Raw genomic sequence first — 17,113 nt, 5'->3', positions numbered from 1 at the left:
CGTGAACTATCGCGGCTCAGCTTTCTTGATCTCAGTTACAACCTTGTACAAAATATTGTAGAGAAAACATTTGAAGGTTTGGGCAACCTTGAACATCTAAAGCTGGCAGCCAACACGATTACAGTGGTTAAACAATCCGCCTTCCGTGGACTATCGCGACTAAGATCCCTGGATCTCAGTGACAACAGGATACAGTATGTAACAGAGATGACATTTGAAGGTTTGGGCAACCTTACACACTTAAACCTGGCGTTCAATGGGATAACGGTGATAGGGGATGCCTTTCACAGTCTGTTCGAATTAACGGATTTGAATATGAGGGGAACTAGCTTAGCTGGCTTCAATCAAACGGCACTGGGTCCTGTTGTCAATAGGCTGACGAGAATTGACGTTGCAGACAACCCGTTTCTGTGCGATTGTAACCTACTGTGGTTTGTTGAGTGGGCCCATGACACATATGACAGGGTGCTGAACCTGTACAACCCTTATCCTGGCGCTGGTCGAAGCTACACATGTTCTCGTCCAGCAAAACTGGGCGGAAGACGTTTAATGGATGGGCTGGCACAGAGACGAACTAATGACAGACAGCAGTCAACGGAAAGCATGTTCTTCGACATGGACTGTAGTCATGAATTCCGGCCCAACCGCCTCCTGGCATGTGTACTCGCCTCTTCGGGCATCTTCGTCGCCATGATGACCATTTTCCTGGTCGACTACCACGTCGGCCGTGTTCAGTACTACTTGTGGATGCTGGCCAAGTGGAGTAGACCGAAGATTGGCGAAGCAAAGGACCAAGAGCCGCCCAGATACACGCACGATGCTTTTATTGCCTACAACAACCAGGACGTCTTGTGGGTTGTAAATGAAGCAATAGAGAACTTGGAACCTGACTACAGCCTGGTCATACACGAAAGGGACTTTGCCGTCGGCGCTCCTATTGTAGAAAACATCGCGGATGCCGTGACACATAGTCGAAGAACCGTCTGCCTCATCACCAGGAACTTCCTGAAGAGTAAGTGGTGCGAGTACGAGTTCCAGCTGGCCCAGTACCACATGTTTGAGGAGGGGGGAGGGAGGCGTCTCATCCTGGTGTTTCTGGAGAGTATTCCTGGCCGAATGCTAAAACAGTTTCACCATCTGAACGCCGTAATGAAGAGAGACACGTACCTGGAGTGGCCACTCGACGTGCGGAAAAGGCCGCTGTTCTGGAGGCGGCTGCGATACGCTCTGGGCGATCCCCTACCCCGCGACCCAGATCCTCATCTGCAGGTTGTGGCACCGGAACAGAACATCCCGGAACAGCGGGTACAAGCTCCGGAACAGAACATTCCGGAACAGCGTTTACAAGCTCCGGAACGGCGGGCACAAGCCCCCATGCGGAACATTCCGGAACAGCAAGATGAACTTGGGCCAATAAATGACGAGTGGTTCGGTGAAAGAGATGATGTACCCCTTCTTCCACTGTAAAACCTCAAATCAATTTTATCAAGTTGCAGACTGTTTTAATTTGAGTGCATGTTATAGTTCTGTGATACCAGGAAGTTCCATGACAATGTGGTTACTATTCAAGAAAAGGGTATCTTTTTGTGTAAAATCTACCCAAATGGAAACTCCAGGTTATGATAGTTAATTTTAGAATTCCCTTACAGTACTATTGTAGTTTGGATATCTTTTTATCTTTTCGTAATATTTGTATTTGCAAATAATCTTCAGGAAATAATGTTTTAATAAATATTTTCCTTACGTCATATATATCAGGGTTTTTTTTCAGTTTTTCCACCAAATTTACACTTACACGTATATACAGTTCGTAGAGTAAGAGAAAATGATTGAGGGCAGCGCCACCTAGCATTTCTCTTGTAAACTACTCACTTTTTATCACTTGTTGGACGGCACAATTCTGTGTTATAATCGGATATTCGTGGTGTATATTGTCTGTAGGAAGCTCTTAGCTTCATTAACAAGTTATAAATGGATATTCGTGATATTTATTAACGAGTTATACATTGATATTCGTGATATTTTGCCTGTAGGTAGATCTTGGCTTCATTAGCAAGCGCCTGATGATAGATTTAGCTTATTAGCATTTTTTTTTAATTAAAGCATCCTTTCACTGAGGATCAGTATTGCAATGTTCTACGCTTGAATCGTTCCATGATTTGGTATTTTTGGTCCGTATTTTGCTAAGTATTTGACCATCGCGAGTTCATTGACATTGCCTGCTGATTTACGTTACTTTTTTCTGTCACCAGGGATAGTCACTAGTAGTGTTGTAATGCCTACCCTGGGGCTGGTATTGTCTGGTGTGAACTAGTACGTAACTAACTGGCTAGAGCGTGCTAGCACTAGATGACTGTACATGTATAACAGCACGAAAACAGACATTTAAGCAAACTTTCCTCAATATGTAAAGGAGTATCAAAGGTGAGAAAATATTTCAGTAGACTTTACGACTTCGTAAAGGCCGCAGAAAGGCATATTCCGCATTTCCGTCGCTTTTCAGTGCGCTTAAATATGTTTCATATCTTTACGCTTCCTTTACAAATCCGTAAATATCATGGAAAACGAATCCTGGCCACATACCCTGCACAGGACGATTTTCTTTCGGCAAATTTGTGCAAAACGTTGTAGGTTTGGGAAGAAAGGAGTGAAGAAATAGTTTAAATTGTTGCAGCCGTTTCTTTTCAAACTCATAACGTACATATACAGTGATATCGTCCCGAAATTAAAACCATTGCAAGTGCGTCATACTTTGTATGTGACCACGGACCTTTACAGCCCGGAGAATATAATAAAATGAAATAGATCGTTACAACTTAACTGCACATCAGGGGCGGTTGAATATATCAGAACAAACCGCCCTTCTGTTCGTCCTTCCCTCGTTAAAAAAGGAGAGGCCTGTCTATCTGTGACCCGCAGGTTTCTCACGCACGTCACGGCAGTCTCGCGCGTCTGCGCACTGCAGCTACGCGCCTAGCTCGCGGCGGAGTATCCTGTGGTTTGGGGTGATTGTCTCCTCCACACAAAAGCCCGGCTGGATAATCGTACCCACCGGCGGGCTGCACTGACGTACTCACCACCCAACCCTCCGGTGCACGGGGCTGGAAAGGTCAGAGGAAGACGTCCGAAACTGGTCCGATCGGTAGAATTATCCGGCTTTATTCCAGCTGGCGCAGGGTTATGGCGATGTTTTGCTAGTTGAAACTCCGCACGCATACAGTTTCGTGTGAGAGTGCGTACAGCCGCGTAACATGGATGTATTATTCAGTACGTCGTAAAGGATCCTACTGCCAAGCTCCTCGGGAAAGTGACTTGTACATTTTAGAGGGAGGACTGTACAAAGGAACTGGTTACGGGAAGGAAGAAATTTCTATCTTCTGCAGGACTGCATACAAACACGGGAACACCGAACAGAGCACGGTGAACAGGTAAGAGCTAATTTGAACACAGTAAGCTCTACGTTCTAACGCGAATGCCAGAAACCCGTGGTAGTTTTTAGAAAACATCGTAACGTTACTGTAGTCTGTGTGAAAGCTAAATACAATTTAACGATGCTACATCATTATAGCATTCCGTACCAAACTACCGGTTAGGTAGATCCAAACAACGTCACAGAAAAATCACACATCCGAAAAAAATAACCCATTATTAGCTTCTAACAAGGCTTCTGTCACCATGTAAATATTTAGATCATTGGAGATAGCTTTTTAAGACAACATATAAGCACTGTAGATTCTGAGCACGTAGTTAATAATAGATCAAGGCCATAGGTGATATAACACTTACCGTGGGACTATGCATTAGCCACAGCCTCTCAAATTAATTCACTCAAAACCCTCAGAAATGTACTAGTACATTGATACATCAGAAATATCAGTAAACTATATATTTTCTACCTTTTTACATTATCTTGCAATAATTCTTTGAACACACGTTTTCTGAAATAAGACATAACAATGGTTCGTCTTTGGCGTTGCAATCCAAATAATGGTGTCAGCTGCGTTTTTTTGCAGATACTTCTTTGTACATTTTTATCCACAATTGGGCTAAGTACATGTCACAACAAAGGCATGTTTACATGATAGGTATGATACTACATATGGTACAAGCTTAGTAATCTAGTATATGGATTCGGCTCGTACTCCATTTTTGTTAGTACCAGTTAAACGACAGAAATGCTGACGGAAACAGGTAAATTAGCCACGGATGTGTGTTGATGTCTTTAGTCAAGTTACTGATTGACATTTCCGTCAGCAAGTCGGGAAGTATAAACCTGGGCAGATGTACTGCAGGTCATTCACCTCTCCTTATAAGAATTCCGAATGAGAATTGAATGCTGAATCAGATGTTCCAAGGTCGGATGGCGCGGTGTGCGCTCTAGTTAGTGCCCAAGGTGACATCATTGCGCTGTCGTAACCCTGGGCCTTTCTATTCACTGGTACATTGTGATGATAAATAACAACTGCGTGAGAAACAGTGTAGGGTTTGAGATGGCAGGCATGGTATATGTTATATTCGGAAGTTTATTGAAAATTCATGCCCGAGGGATAATTGCAAGGACATAGGACTAAGAATAATAGTAAACAGTAAAAAGAAGCATAAATAATACTGCTAATGCTAATTCTGATATATTTTCTGTGTGCAGGATTATGAAAATGCACGACGTTTTGTGATATATGTGAATTGGGAGGTGTTAATAGAAATTCAGTGTCTTGTAGGCTGGGAAGGTGAATAAAGCTAGGAAACATTTTGGTGACTATTTCAAATAACTATATTTCAGTGCTATAATAAGGGCAATGACTTTGATATGTATGTTAGACATTAATGCCAAAATGAAAACTAAAGATACATAAGGCGTGCAAGAAAAGGAGTTTTTTTTGTCAAGATGGCCCTGACACGTACATAATGAATGGCTGAATAAATGGAGACCTTTCTGGCATGTTTTGCCACAGGCAATGTACGGGTCACAGCAAAACTGTTCAAAGCTTATAAATACATTACACATTAATTAACTAACAATAAATAAATTCAAACTCTCCTCGCTTTCTAATTATGATAGAAACTGATATGTTTTGCAAGGGAAGATCCGTCTAGCCGCATTAGAAATAAAATAATCAAAGTATTTAAGTGGATATTCATAAAAAGGGAAGTGATGGTTTTGTTGAAGTCTATACAGTGTATTACCCGTTTTGCTACATAGCCTACATTCTACTACATATATAGCCTACATAATATTTGCATAATGATACTAGGTCACCTGTCCTGTACAGTATATTCCCCCTGGGTGCCAAATGAAAACCTGAACCAAGCCCTCCCTTTGTGTAGAGAGCTTCGGGCTTTATTAATATTTCAGACGGTACGCCAGGTGATATTAGCGATGGCTTTATCATCGGTCTAGCTGATGAAATAATCTACCACCAACAGCTGCTGCCCGGCCTTAGAACCAGAACAAAGACAGCATTGTCCATGTGTAAGGAATAGATATAAGGATGTTAAATTTTATTCTATACCCTTTTTGTAATTTAATAGTTGTTGATATGCATTGTACCTTGTACAATAAATTTAAATTTCATGTGTAAGGAATAGATATAAGAATGCTAAATTTTATTTTATACCCTTTTTGTATCAATAGTTTTTTTATATGCATTGTACCTTGTATAATTGTCTTACAATAAATTTAAAGTTGTTATATACTCTGTCAAGGACGTCTTACCACTCACGGTAGGTGGCGCTCTTTCTTACCGTGAATGACAATGTTGAACTTGATGTACATGTTTATCATTTCTAGGATTCCCATGCTCGAAAATTAAAAAGGAAACGTACAAAATATTATAACGTATTTGGACTAAGCCATTTAAAAACATTTTATATTTAGTTCCTCAAAAAATAAAGTTAAGAACCGACAAACGAACAAGCTCAATCTATTGAAATTCAATCCATGTACCGGATGAGGTGAACAAACTGTACCTGGGCAGGAGAAACGTTTGTATAATTCATGTCGAAATGGGTCAGACGCATCTCGTAAATTTGATGGGAAAGAAGCCAGGAGAACAATGAGTAGCCGGCGCCCCCCTATAGCCGTGCCGTGTGAACTGTCCCAGTGGTAAACCCGCATGACAAGTTGGTTGTGTCTGTGCGCAGGTCAGACGGCCGGTGAGTCACCACAGTCGCCGCGGGACATACAAGTCCAGCTCCCGTCACACACCGGCAACCAAGGCCGACATGCAACAACAAGGAAGCTGATCGGGTAGACAGGCCACGACTTCGTCTTACAACGTCAAGAAACCACCTGGCTACTGATTCACAGGACTACTCATTTGTATCATACAGGTAAACGTTATACTTACTGTACTTCTAACAATCAACTACCGTATGTACATTAACAATATGGTATCTATCTGACGGTATTCTTTGTTTACGTTAAACATCGGCTAGGTTAACGCCGGGAATTCAACGGGTAAACCGCTGTGTCAGCTCTAAACTAGCCTCTACCAGGCTTCGGGAAGAGTAGAAATTGGCCATCTAGACAGATAACGTTTCAGGGGAGTTGGTCCGCTAAAGTACAGTTTGCCTCTTTTGAGCGGACCAACTCCTTCGGCATACTCCTATATCTGTCTATTTGGCCAATTTCTACTCTTTCCTAGACGCTTCCCGAAGCATGGTAGAGACTCACTAGGTACAAACCACATATAGATTGTGCAGGTAAACACAACTGTAGGTTGATATAGTTACCGTTGACCCCCAATAATTAATGACAAAATCACCATGGCCTCTCAGTCATAAAGGTCGGGTCAGTATACCTAGTTATTTGTGGCTTACATAACAAAGGGGTTTAAGTGACGGACATGTACACAGTACTGTTTTGTTTACAACCAAAATGATATCTGTAACGCTACATTTACGATGACCGTCAAGTTCAAGGTACGGTTCTTTTTTTCTTTGTTTCCTTAGACAGTCAAGCTCTTGATACGAGTCTTTGTTGTTTTCGTTATAGCATATGTAATGTTAGCTCCAAAGTGTCCGAATATGCACCGTCTGTCCTTTTGTTTAGAGTACCTGTAGCTTTAGTCACATATACAACCAATACTTTCTCATAATGCTTCTACAACTTTTTTTACTCAAGGTTATCTGATTTTATCAAAATACCTGCGCTTTATATATGGTTCTTGGCTACGTAATACAAAGTCCATTTAATGCATTGATTGACAGCGGCAGCCAAATCTGCTTTATAAACTGTGGACACCTCTTGTAGATATGATTTTTTTTAGGAATCAGCGTGTATATTGTGCAAATTAATCCTCCTAGGCTATCAAATTCTCGCGATCGAGTTCCTTGAGTTGTTCCTGATGCCAGATTTGACCTTCAAAGTATAGTATGTGGAAGAGTGGAAAAGTATAGAGTGGAGGGTTCTGAGAAGTCGTGCTGTATAACTAGGTGACACACTTATGTCATATCACGGTATATAAAGACCCCTTTATGTAGCCAGTCTGTCAGACGCACATGCCCCGAGGAGGTAATGCTTGGGCAGCGTATCCTAACAAAAGTTACGTTTACAAAAATAAATTCGGTGTGGGAGGGGAGAGAGAAAATTCGTCTTATCATGAATGTAGACTTTTATTGTACATACATGCACATGGGGTTAAGTACAAAGGAAATTATTATTACTAGTTAATGAATGAATGAAAGACCTTTATTGTACGTTTGTGCTCTAACAAGCTAAGTACAGGTCATCAATAGACAGGGAAAAGAATACAACAATAACACTTAAACTATTAATGTGATTATTAGTTCATGTATACATAACGTTAACATTGTATGCCTGATCAACCTAGCACAAGCACTAGCAATATTGCTTTTTAAAGTAAATTCGACTTCTCTTCGCCTGTCTCGTTTTACAATTTACATTGTCGCTACATGCACCATGTGTTCTATTGTCAGGTTTACGCTCAGAAATTAGTGCTGAGTACCTACACGTAACATCTGGTACAGATACAGAGGCTTAGGGACAGTTCCGGACCTGGACCTGAACGGTAACTATTTGTCAAAGTAACCTGTGGCCTTCAATCACTGGCGAAAGAAGCATGTCATTGATTAAATAGCTAACAAGCATACAGAGAATCTATGCTTTCGAAAAGATCTAAAATGAAAGCGTTCAATGTGCAGACGATGTTTTAATCTTTTACCAGTGCCAAATTTCCATCAAGTATAGGTAAAAAAAAGTTATACATGTATATTTGAGTGTTAATCCATTCTGGTACGCCAGTGCATTAATTGATGTTCTTTTGGACCTGTACCTAAATGATCTTCGCGGTACTGTGCCGGTAGAAGTACTGGTACTCACACTAGTTTGTGCTCTGGCATTAATATTGTAGGATTATCTGAGTGCGGCATGCAAAGCAGGATAACATTTTAACAATGAGCATGAGCCATATTGGCGACGCGGTTCATGATCAGTGGTAATCTCTTCGAGGCAAGCTCAAGCAATCGTCACGCGATGTAAGTGATGGCATTACGATGGCGTATTTGTGCAAGTTCGGAAATAATGTATCATGCGTATAACAATTAATGTAGAATTATCAACAGATCTTGCAACACATCTAAACCAGCCTCCCTTTCTAGATATTGGTCGCTCCTACTCCTCATGTACACAACTTGTTGGTTCGTTTCTGTTGCCTGACTGGTAATATCGACTGTCACAGGCGGTGCCCAATGTCACAGGCAGAAGGACGTAGCTACGATTTTTGGCTCATAAGCAAGTTTGAATTCTTCTCCTAAGGGCAATAAAATCTTAAAAGCTATAAGCTATAAAATCTTACGAAACTAATCTGTTACAGATGGAGTGTCCGTAGTCGATGAATATCCAGGTAGCTAGAATATCGCGTCAAACAAAATCAAGCAACTGGATAAATTCTCCAAGGAGTCAGCTCAGTCACTGATAAAAAAATAGAGGATGTTATCTGAAACGTCTGACTCCTCAGATAATTTATCCAATTTCCTGACTTATTTCATATTACGCACAGGAACTGCCACGGCCACTACCGACTTAACATGTCAAATGAGCCTACATCTACACGCTTTCCCATAACCGTGGATATCGGCAAAACATGAATTGAGTATAAAGCATACCGTAGACAAACTGGCGAGTGCCAGCTGCTAACCTACCGTCGCATCACAGATGTTATCGCACCAACATGAATGACGACTCAGGGTCATCGTCAGGGATCTACGTTTCAGACAATCAAGATATCCTTAGACCCTACTTCCGTCTCCATTCCTGTGTGGCAATTGTTTTCTTGAAATCTTCCAGGCGACATTGTGCACGATGTAATTACGTAGCTATCACAAAGATGAACATGATCATTTTTTCCTTCAATTAGACCAAGTCTAGAATGCCCACAGACAATACCTCGGTGGCAATGACAATGGGAATTCGCCCGAATGAAATTTAGCTGGCGTCAGTCTGAACAGACTGTAGAACTTTGAACCCGTGACGCCTCGGGCTGATGCAATATGTTGTTTATCAAAATGATGAGGCGTGTCTTGTGGTCTGACGCTTCCTCGTTTCTTGCCACAGGGAGTAGGAATAAGAATTATATGTGCTGCACTTGTAAACATATAGTCATATGTTAACGTTATATGTTTCCCCTGAAAAACAAGTCAGTAAGAGAGCCAGCGTATGGATAACGTTAACACATTTGCCTACAGTTTATACTAGACTTCAGACTCATTCTCAGTCACTGATGAAATGTAGCGGATGGTGTCTGAATCGTCTGAGTCCTTAGAAAATATAATACTATCCATTTGCTTAGTGGTTAAATTTGTACAAAGGACTTTAAATGATGAAAGCTTTATACATGTATTATGTCTGACCCTTTCCTCTTCCCTCATGACCTCAATGAAAAGCTGTAGGCCGCGTTGAGCTTCTCATGAATAGTGAATGGTTCAAACAGACAATATAAATATATCGCATGCATCTTGCTTAGCCAAAGCATACACGCACTTAGCCCAAATGTCCAAACTCTTACGAGTCTCCATGAGGCCATCTAGTGATAAGACATGAAGGTCAAATGTTTTCATACCTGATTTATGTGTATATTAGAATACCACAGCTTGTTTGGTAAATCCTGAAGCTGCGTTGTTCACAGTGAAAGGTCCTTTATTTATGTAGCCCTCAGAGTCAGGGTCAGGGCCGGTCACGGCAGGACAGGGACCCCCAGTGTGGGGGTAGACCCGAGAAGCAAGGGCACTAACCTTATCGTAGGCCAACAGAGCGTATGAGCAACACAATCACTCACTGTACACTTCGATTAGACTGGTACTATCTTTGTTCCCCTAAGCAACACAGAACTCACAGTTCTAAAGGATCTAGACAATTTAGTTTTGAACATTAATCTGTTCTGCCATCAGAAAGAAGCAAGAAGAAGCCGAATATTCATTTACTAGCCTATATAGTACTCATACAAGCTTGACAATTTATACTCAATGATGTATATATTAACTACTATTTTCTTCTGAACCGTAGTTAATCCAATAGGAAAGTACATTGTGTACCATTAAGGTCTTCGTTCATTCATACAAAAATTTGCAGCCCCAAACTGTCACACTTAAGTTTTCATGTAATTTATTCTTCCGCCCACTTTTTTCAGAAGTTTGTCAGTACGGCCTTGACAAACATCCCTTGTGTTTTAGGACCAGCTGGCTCTACCCGTATAACATCATTTGTTCCCGTCTTGCAGATGTTACCTGCCGTCTTTGTTATATACCAAAGAGTGGAAACCCGACATGAGACACAATAGGATCCCTCGCCTGTTACAAATTATAACCTTTCATTCATTGTCTGTTAGACAATTTTTCACCGTTGACTTTCATCCATGCCCTATCCGTGATCACGGAATAGCATTTCAGAGACAGAGAGACGTGCCATTATGTGGCCCTTACTCCCTGAGGACCGGTGTATTCAGACTGATTGGCATTGGCAGACAAATATGATTCAGTCTAGGCAACAATAGGTCGTGCGTTGCCTGCAAATGTCATCGTCCAACCATATATCAAAGAGGAATTTTGCAATTTTAAAATGCAAACCGAATGCAATCATTTGTCTCACTCTGTGAAGACAAAAGCTGAGTTTAAAGGCATCCAAAGCAATTTCAGGGCGGCAAAAAATATTCTGGATGAGGAAATCTGTCTGATATTGACATTTTGATACTTCTATTTCTCAGCACGTTTTCGTCATCATTTCTTGTAGTGTTTGAACCCTTGACGCTCTCGGCTGATGCAACATATAAATACATAAATCAAATAAATACCTAGAACCAGGATACGATAGGAAACAAGCAATTGCAACCGTTTTCCATCAGCAAAATCGCATTGTTGCCTCAGAGACATCAGTATGCTAGGATATAGGGTAAGTTCAACTTAACTACTTAGAAAATTCCAGCTTTATTGCCCTGAAATTGCTTTAGGAGCCTTTAACAAATCTACCCTGCCAAATTGGAGGGGCTTGGTGATTGACGAACACTGTGCGATGATCGAGAGAATACAGGAGGTATTGCTGCCGAAAATGTAAGTTTGAGGTCCATCGATTTTCCTGCCGTGTGACGAGACCCGGGTACCAGACACTGTCCCGGGATGACCCTGGCCGCCGGTCTGTGATCCATGTCGCCTGAAGGTTAGGGTTTGTCATAGGTGAGAGAACCTATTGTCTGTCATGTCAGGGGTGCCATGTAAGTTCCAACTCTGCTACCTTCTGCACAAAACGCTGAAGGATTTCGGGGGAACAATTTGGCTACCATGAAGGCAAAACTTTGCCATCGTGACGTCGAATGTAGACGTTGTGTCCTTCAAAAAGCACTTTACATGACTCACTCCACCCAAGTGTAATAAACGGGTGACTGAGGAGGTAAAAGTATTGAAAGGAGAAGGATTGGCTGTGCCTTCCAACGTGGATCAACAACACACTATAGAACGTAGCCTTTGCATTTGCATTTACCTGTAAACGTATTACCAATCGGCGTACAAGCTATTTAGACCTGGAAGAAATGTCTAAATTCCTAAGATCAATTCAAGATAAAGTAGATAACATAAAATTGAACAAATAATGAAAGGCGTTTTGAAATAATATTATTCGTGGCTACAGACAGACTGTGAACGAACGATGTTGGCACTTTTAATCGTTGATTGGAAAATAGTCCGATGAAGGTTTCAAGTAATTTACTAATATAACAAATCAACCAACTGGATAAATTTTCTGAGGAATCAGGCGTCTCAGATACCATCAGTGACTAGAAATGTCAGTCGTACAATCTGGAACGTCTGTTTGCAAAATGTTTCCCGGTGACTTCTGGGAAGGGATGTGCACCCAGGTCCATCCAACATGGCGGCCCATCGGCGCCCGGAGCATGTTGCCTAATCGACTACAAGTAAAATCTTGCTGAGTAGCCTTCACTTTATTTTTGTCCGCATGATTTAGGCTTGATTAGAGCTGAACAAAGGCGTGTACGCAGGTTCTGTGTGAACAGACGTCAGTGACATGACGTGCGTTCCACGGAGCAGAAATTCAGAATGTCAGGGCCTGATCTTGACGTGGGCAAGAGATGAAGCTTGTGATAACAGTAACTTTATTGTTTCAAATGTGTCAATGGAAATTGCAACTGTATATAATCACAAATCCTACCAACAATGCAAGGATGCTAACAAAGCTCTTATTATCGTACATGAAAACTGCATTAAGAAAGTTTATATTCAATTAATTAATTGGAGCTTTTTCGCCGGCATACACACATATGTATCAGTTGAAATCCAATCCAGTGACGAAATATTCTCATCACATACATGGCATGCACTCAGGCTGTGGCAATGCATTGCCCTAAGACATACATTGAACCATGTATTATAATGGAGGTTGGCCCAATAGAGAGAATATGTCAGACTTCACTAGCAACACATGACTGGTTTTTGTAAAACGTGTTTTGACCATAACCGCGAACAACGGTATTTGTAGTCTATTGTTATCCCGTGAATAGTTTCATCAGGTTGGTATCATGAGCTCAGTCACTGAATAAAGAGACTGACTCTTTTTGCGCAACCAAGTGTTTCAGTATTCAGCCGACGTATCGGTGACCGTCTGTCACCTTTCTCAGGGTAATTCTGACTGGTTCACATTGCACTGCAGCACAGGTGTCGCTGTTATGGATGCGATCTTTGTGTTTGAGCAACACCTGGGAAGGTGACGGGCGGTCACCGAAACGTCGGCTGAAAAAAACAACACTTGGTTGTGTAAAAAAGGCTCTTTATTCTATTGTTACCATGTCTGTAAACAAGTTGCAACAAGTGAAAGTAGAATGCATAAAACAAAGAAATTAACATACAAAAACGACCCAATAGCGAGCGGGAAATTACAGGAGATATTTTATATTGGTAAAATTTTAACGTCTCTCTATTGCGCTGTTCTCACCATTCCACTTCTAATTTGTTTGGGGAGCGGTCACATTCGTCGTAAGTTGAAGTACAATTCTGATGTCGTAGAATTCCCAAGCAGGCAGTGACAGAACCAAACTACGTCAAGAATCCTCAGCCTTTTGATAATAACACATTGAATTTGCAGGATACGCATGCACGGCTTTTCTACGACATGCCATCGGTTGGCGATCGTGCGACGTTCGCACGATTTATGTTTATAGAGGGATCTTTGATGGCACGCATCATTGTACACTTTACATGTGTGTATCTTCCTGGAGGTTTAATATTGTGCCACATACTGTACTGACGTCCTACAATGATTAACCGTGCAGGTTTGACTGGACCGGCAGAGATGGTGCTTCAGAGGACCGGTGACGTGACGTCGTCGTCCTGCCGCTGTCTGGACTCGTGGCAGTGGTCTCCTGACCTGGTGGTGCCGGGCTCCACCCAGCCGTACGTGCGGGTCTCACTGCAGCCTACCGCCGACGAGTACAAGACGGTAGAGTCCATGTTCATGGCCTCCATGGCCTCGGAGGGGGCCGTGATGCAGAGAATCGAAAAGGTGGAGAACCCGAATCTCCTAGCCAGATATCAAAGGTGGGTGAAGTTTAATTTCTTCACGTGTAAACATCTACAAAGGTGTTGTCTGCGTGGTCATTTCTTTTCGTAGGCATTTGATCATAAATACAACTGAGTAGCAAAATGAGGGATTTGGTTTCCACGGATTGATGTTAATGTCAAGTTGGAAGGGAGTGTTACGTTGTCTGGCAGGCTGAGAGGAAGTGATGGCTCCACACTGGCAATTCATCCACTTGGGCTTGTTACAAGGTTTCTAACTTACCTAGGCCCCTTGAAAGTATACGGCGGACCATACGTGTGCCATTAAAATTCGCAAAACTCGAAATATTTCCAGGAGGTTTGGAATCTCTTGGAGTTTCTTATCGTACATATTTTGCACATCCACAGTAAAAAGGCCGCCCTGTCAGAACGCTTGTCGCCTGAATGTATCAACGAGGTGCAGGCGTTCCACGGCACGACGCCGGACTGTGTGGACGGCATCTGTAAGTCCAGCGTCATCCCGTACGGGAAGGGCGCGTACTTCGCCTGGACAGCCATCAGGAGCCACTGTTACACCGAGGAAGACGCAGATGGGCTCAGGTACCACAGATATATTTTACACAAGAATGTGAAGTAACGTCCAGGCAGATGTACTAGTAATAAGAGTGGAAATGGATTTTTTTCTAAATTACAAAAAGGTGCCTTCTGTTTTTATCAGATTGTTGTCTTTAATTGGCTATATTGAAAACTGAAAGCCATAAATTACTTTACAGTAGCGTGGTTTTATTTTGTGGAAAGGGGGGGAAGAGGTGAACTTTCTCGGTGTTATATTCGCGATAAAAAAATTCTGTGTTGCAAAAGTAAAACAGTGTGTCATAGGAAATGCTGCATACGTGTATTTGCTGTAACATGAATTATTTGCGGTGGAGAACTAGGACACTAGGAAAATTGTGAATATAGCCACTTCAAGATTTACTGTTCCTAAAGATTAGTTCAGTGTTGTATTTCTTTTTCATAAGTACAAACTGGAATGAAATCAACTTTGCCGCGACAACACCTCAGTACATAATAGTACTTCCGTCCCTGCCCCAGGTACATGATCCTGTCACACGTCATGTTGGGGTACTGGACGGTGGGTGAACCCAGGCCGCTCAAGCCGGGCCTTCCCGTCATCCTGCGGGGCCACCATCTCACACACGGCGACTCCGCCATAGACCAGGCACACAACCCGCACGTGTTCGTCACGTGGGACCAGTACCAGTCCTACCCTTCATACGTCATCGTCTACAGAGCTCCAGACTGCATACACAGGTACGAAAACCAAACACCCCACTTAACTTTCTCTAAAATATACATGTAAAACCATGGTGGAGGATGAATAGCGTTTCATCTTGGAGACTTTATCTCTAGAGCGTTGGACTTTTAAGTCTCCAATATGAAACACTAGTCATCTTCCACTTTGAAACAAAGGATTTAAGAAATCTTTTGTTTCAAAATCAAGGGAACTGCACAAGAAATCGGAGGTGCTTTTTAGTTTTCTTCAATGTATTTGAACGACGAAGGATTCTGTGACGTAATGACTTTATCGGATATTACACAATCAACCTCCTGAATTCCTCCACATAACACCCATTTACTCTTACCCGGCACGTGCTGGGTCATCTTCAGGCTTCAATCAAGTAAATATGTACCCACTCTCTCTCAAATTGTCTCTGCTGGACAAGCATACACACAAACCCGCCCAAAACAATATAACATCAAGTTCAAACGAATGAGTGAATTTGTAGCTCACAGTTTCTTCAACGTTTGGTTTCCCTTACAGGCAGTTGTCTGTTCAACAAGAGGTGATGCAGGCCATGAAGAAGTGGGACAAAGACGCCAAGAAAAGAGCTCGGCACAGTCGGAGGAGAAAAGACACAGCTTCCTGCGCAATCATGTAGTTTGATAATCGCACTGCCGGCATACAGTCACATGCTAGCCTAGATGCCAGACCTTTGCTTTAGTATACGCTCTCTTAGTCACTTCCTTGCCAACAAAGACTTGCCCTGCACATATTTTACCCGTCTGGCATTTGGATGTTCTTTAGGAATTTGAACAGGCGCGCTGATTGGTCAAAAGTGAGCGGCGATATCAAATGGGGCCATCCAATCAACAGAGGCCCAGCGCATATGCAGTTAAACTAGCCATTGCCTTATGTCATCCGTGGATAGAATATATGAGGGCCCAGTCTTTTGGGCATGCAGAAAAGCCACTAGAGAGAAGTACTATAGCTAAAAAGGCGGGCGGTTAGAATAGTAACAGACGTCTGCAAAAGTCACTTCCATGCGTGTTTGTTAGCATAATGTAGTTCCCGTTCCTTATACCCCCGTCACATTGTCGACGAGCTTCGGCCGTATTTGTCAATCGCCGAAAGATCGGCCGATTTTGAGATCGACCGACGATCGCGCGTATTTTTGGCTTGAAGATCGTCGCGGTCACATTGTGCGAGGCTCGGGCGATCGCTTGGCAATACATCTATGATAATGAAGTCCCTATGACATGGCACGCAGATGAAGCAAGCCCGTGTATCCACCAAAAATGAATAGTTTGACCAATTTTAATGTTTGACTTGTCGTTATATTTTTTAAGCAACTTAATGGAGCGGACTGGCAGAATAAAATAGAAATACAAACAGGAATTCTGTGAAGGATCCAACTCAAATACTACCACAAATGCCACAAATTTACACTACCGTCTGGTTAACACAACGGCCACCTTTTTAACCAGACAGGAGTCGGCCGAAGCTCGCTCGACACACGGGCGTACGTCGCCCGAGTTGCGGTCGGCGGTCTATCGATGCTCGCACGATCTCTAGACCATTCTCAACCAAAATGTACAATAACATAATGATTATCATTCTGTCAAAATCTTTTTATACACGCGTACCTGAACAAAGCTAATAAGATATATTGTTCTAAAACTTTTCCTGTATACTTCTGTCTAAAATAGTATGAATCTTCCGGTAAATAAGTTAGCCATTCAATGTTAACAAAGTAGACAGAGGTAAAAAGAGCCATGCAATATAAACTTCGACTAGTAAGTAATATCTATCACATGA

At 42.1% G+C, this 17,113-nt stretch overlaps 2 protein-coding genes across 3 annotated transcripts in view; both read left to right on the top strand.

The window, feature by feature from the left end:
• Positions 1 to 1,467, top strand: part of LOC109486756 (toll-like receptor 13) — a 10,798-nt gene extending 9,331 nt beyond the window's left edge. Inside the window, exon 5 of the mRNA XM_019790642.1 lies at positions 62 to 1,467. Coding sequence (XP_019646201.1) covers positions 62 to 1,467 — 1,406 coding nt within the window. The remainder of the gene's footprint in view (positions 1 to 61) is intronic.
• Positions 1,468 to 2,986: 1,519 nt separating this feature from the next.
• Positions 2,987 to 16,270, top strand: LOC109486860 (TCDD-inducible poly [ADP-ribose] polymerase-like). 2 transcript variants are annotated; one of them, XM_019790771.1, is made up of 6 exons: positions 2,987 to 3,428; positions 6,147 to 6,330; positions 13,791 to 14,055; positions 14,425 to 14,616; positions 15,109 to 15,327; positions 15,839 to 16,270. In XM_019790771.1, exons 3-6 carry the CDS (start codon positions 13,811 to 13,813, stop codon positions 15,954 to 15,956), a joined length of 774 nt encoding a protein of 257 aa, XP_019646330.1. In that variant the 5' UTR covers positions 2,987 to 3,428; positions 6,147 to 6,330; positions 13,791 to 13,810; the 3' UTR covers positions 15,957 to 16,270. The 2 variants fall into 2 exon arrangements, with proteins under 2 accessions (XP_019646330.1, XP_019646329.1); XM_019790770.1 differs by having other exon boundaries at positions 6,142 to 6,330.
• The last annotated feature ends 843 nt before the right edge of the window (positions 16,271 to 17,113 follow it).

The sequence above is a fragment of the Branchiostoma belcheri genome, unplaced genomic scaffold (genome assembly GCF_001625305.1).
Source record: "Branchiostoma belcheri isolate BF01 breed outbred unplaced genomic scaffold, Haploidv18h27 scaffold83, whole genome shotgun sequence".
Lineage (NCBI taxonomy): Eukaryota > Metazoa > Chordata > Leptocardii > Amphioxiformes > Branchiostomatidae > Branchiostoma > Branchiostoma belcheri.
Note: the sequence above shows the minus strand (reverse complement) of the source record. Positions and strands in the feature narration are given on the sequence as shown.

What these genes read in the sequence shown, in the direction of transcription:
- LOC109486860 (XM_019790771.1), top strand. Translation starts at nt 13,811, where the DNA reads ATGGTGCTTCAGAGGACCGGTGACGTGACGTCGTCGTCCTGCCGCTGT. An exon ending in CTCCTAGCCAGATATCAAAG is followed by an intron (nt 14,056 to 14,424) that starts GTGGGTGAAGTT and finishes GCACATCCACAG; the next exon opens with TAAAAAGGCCGCCCTGTCAG. An exon ending in GAAGACGCAGATGGGCTCAG is followed by an intron (nt 14,617 to 15,108) that starts GTACCACAGATA and finishes TCCCTGCCCCAG; the next exon opens with GTACATGATCCTGTCACACG.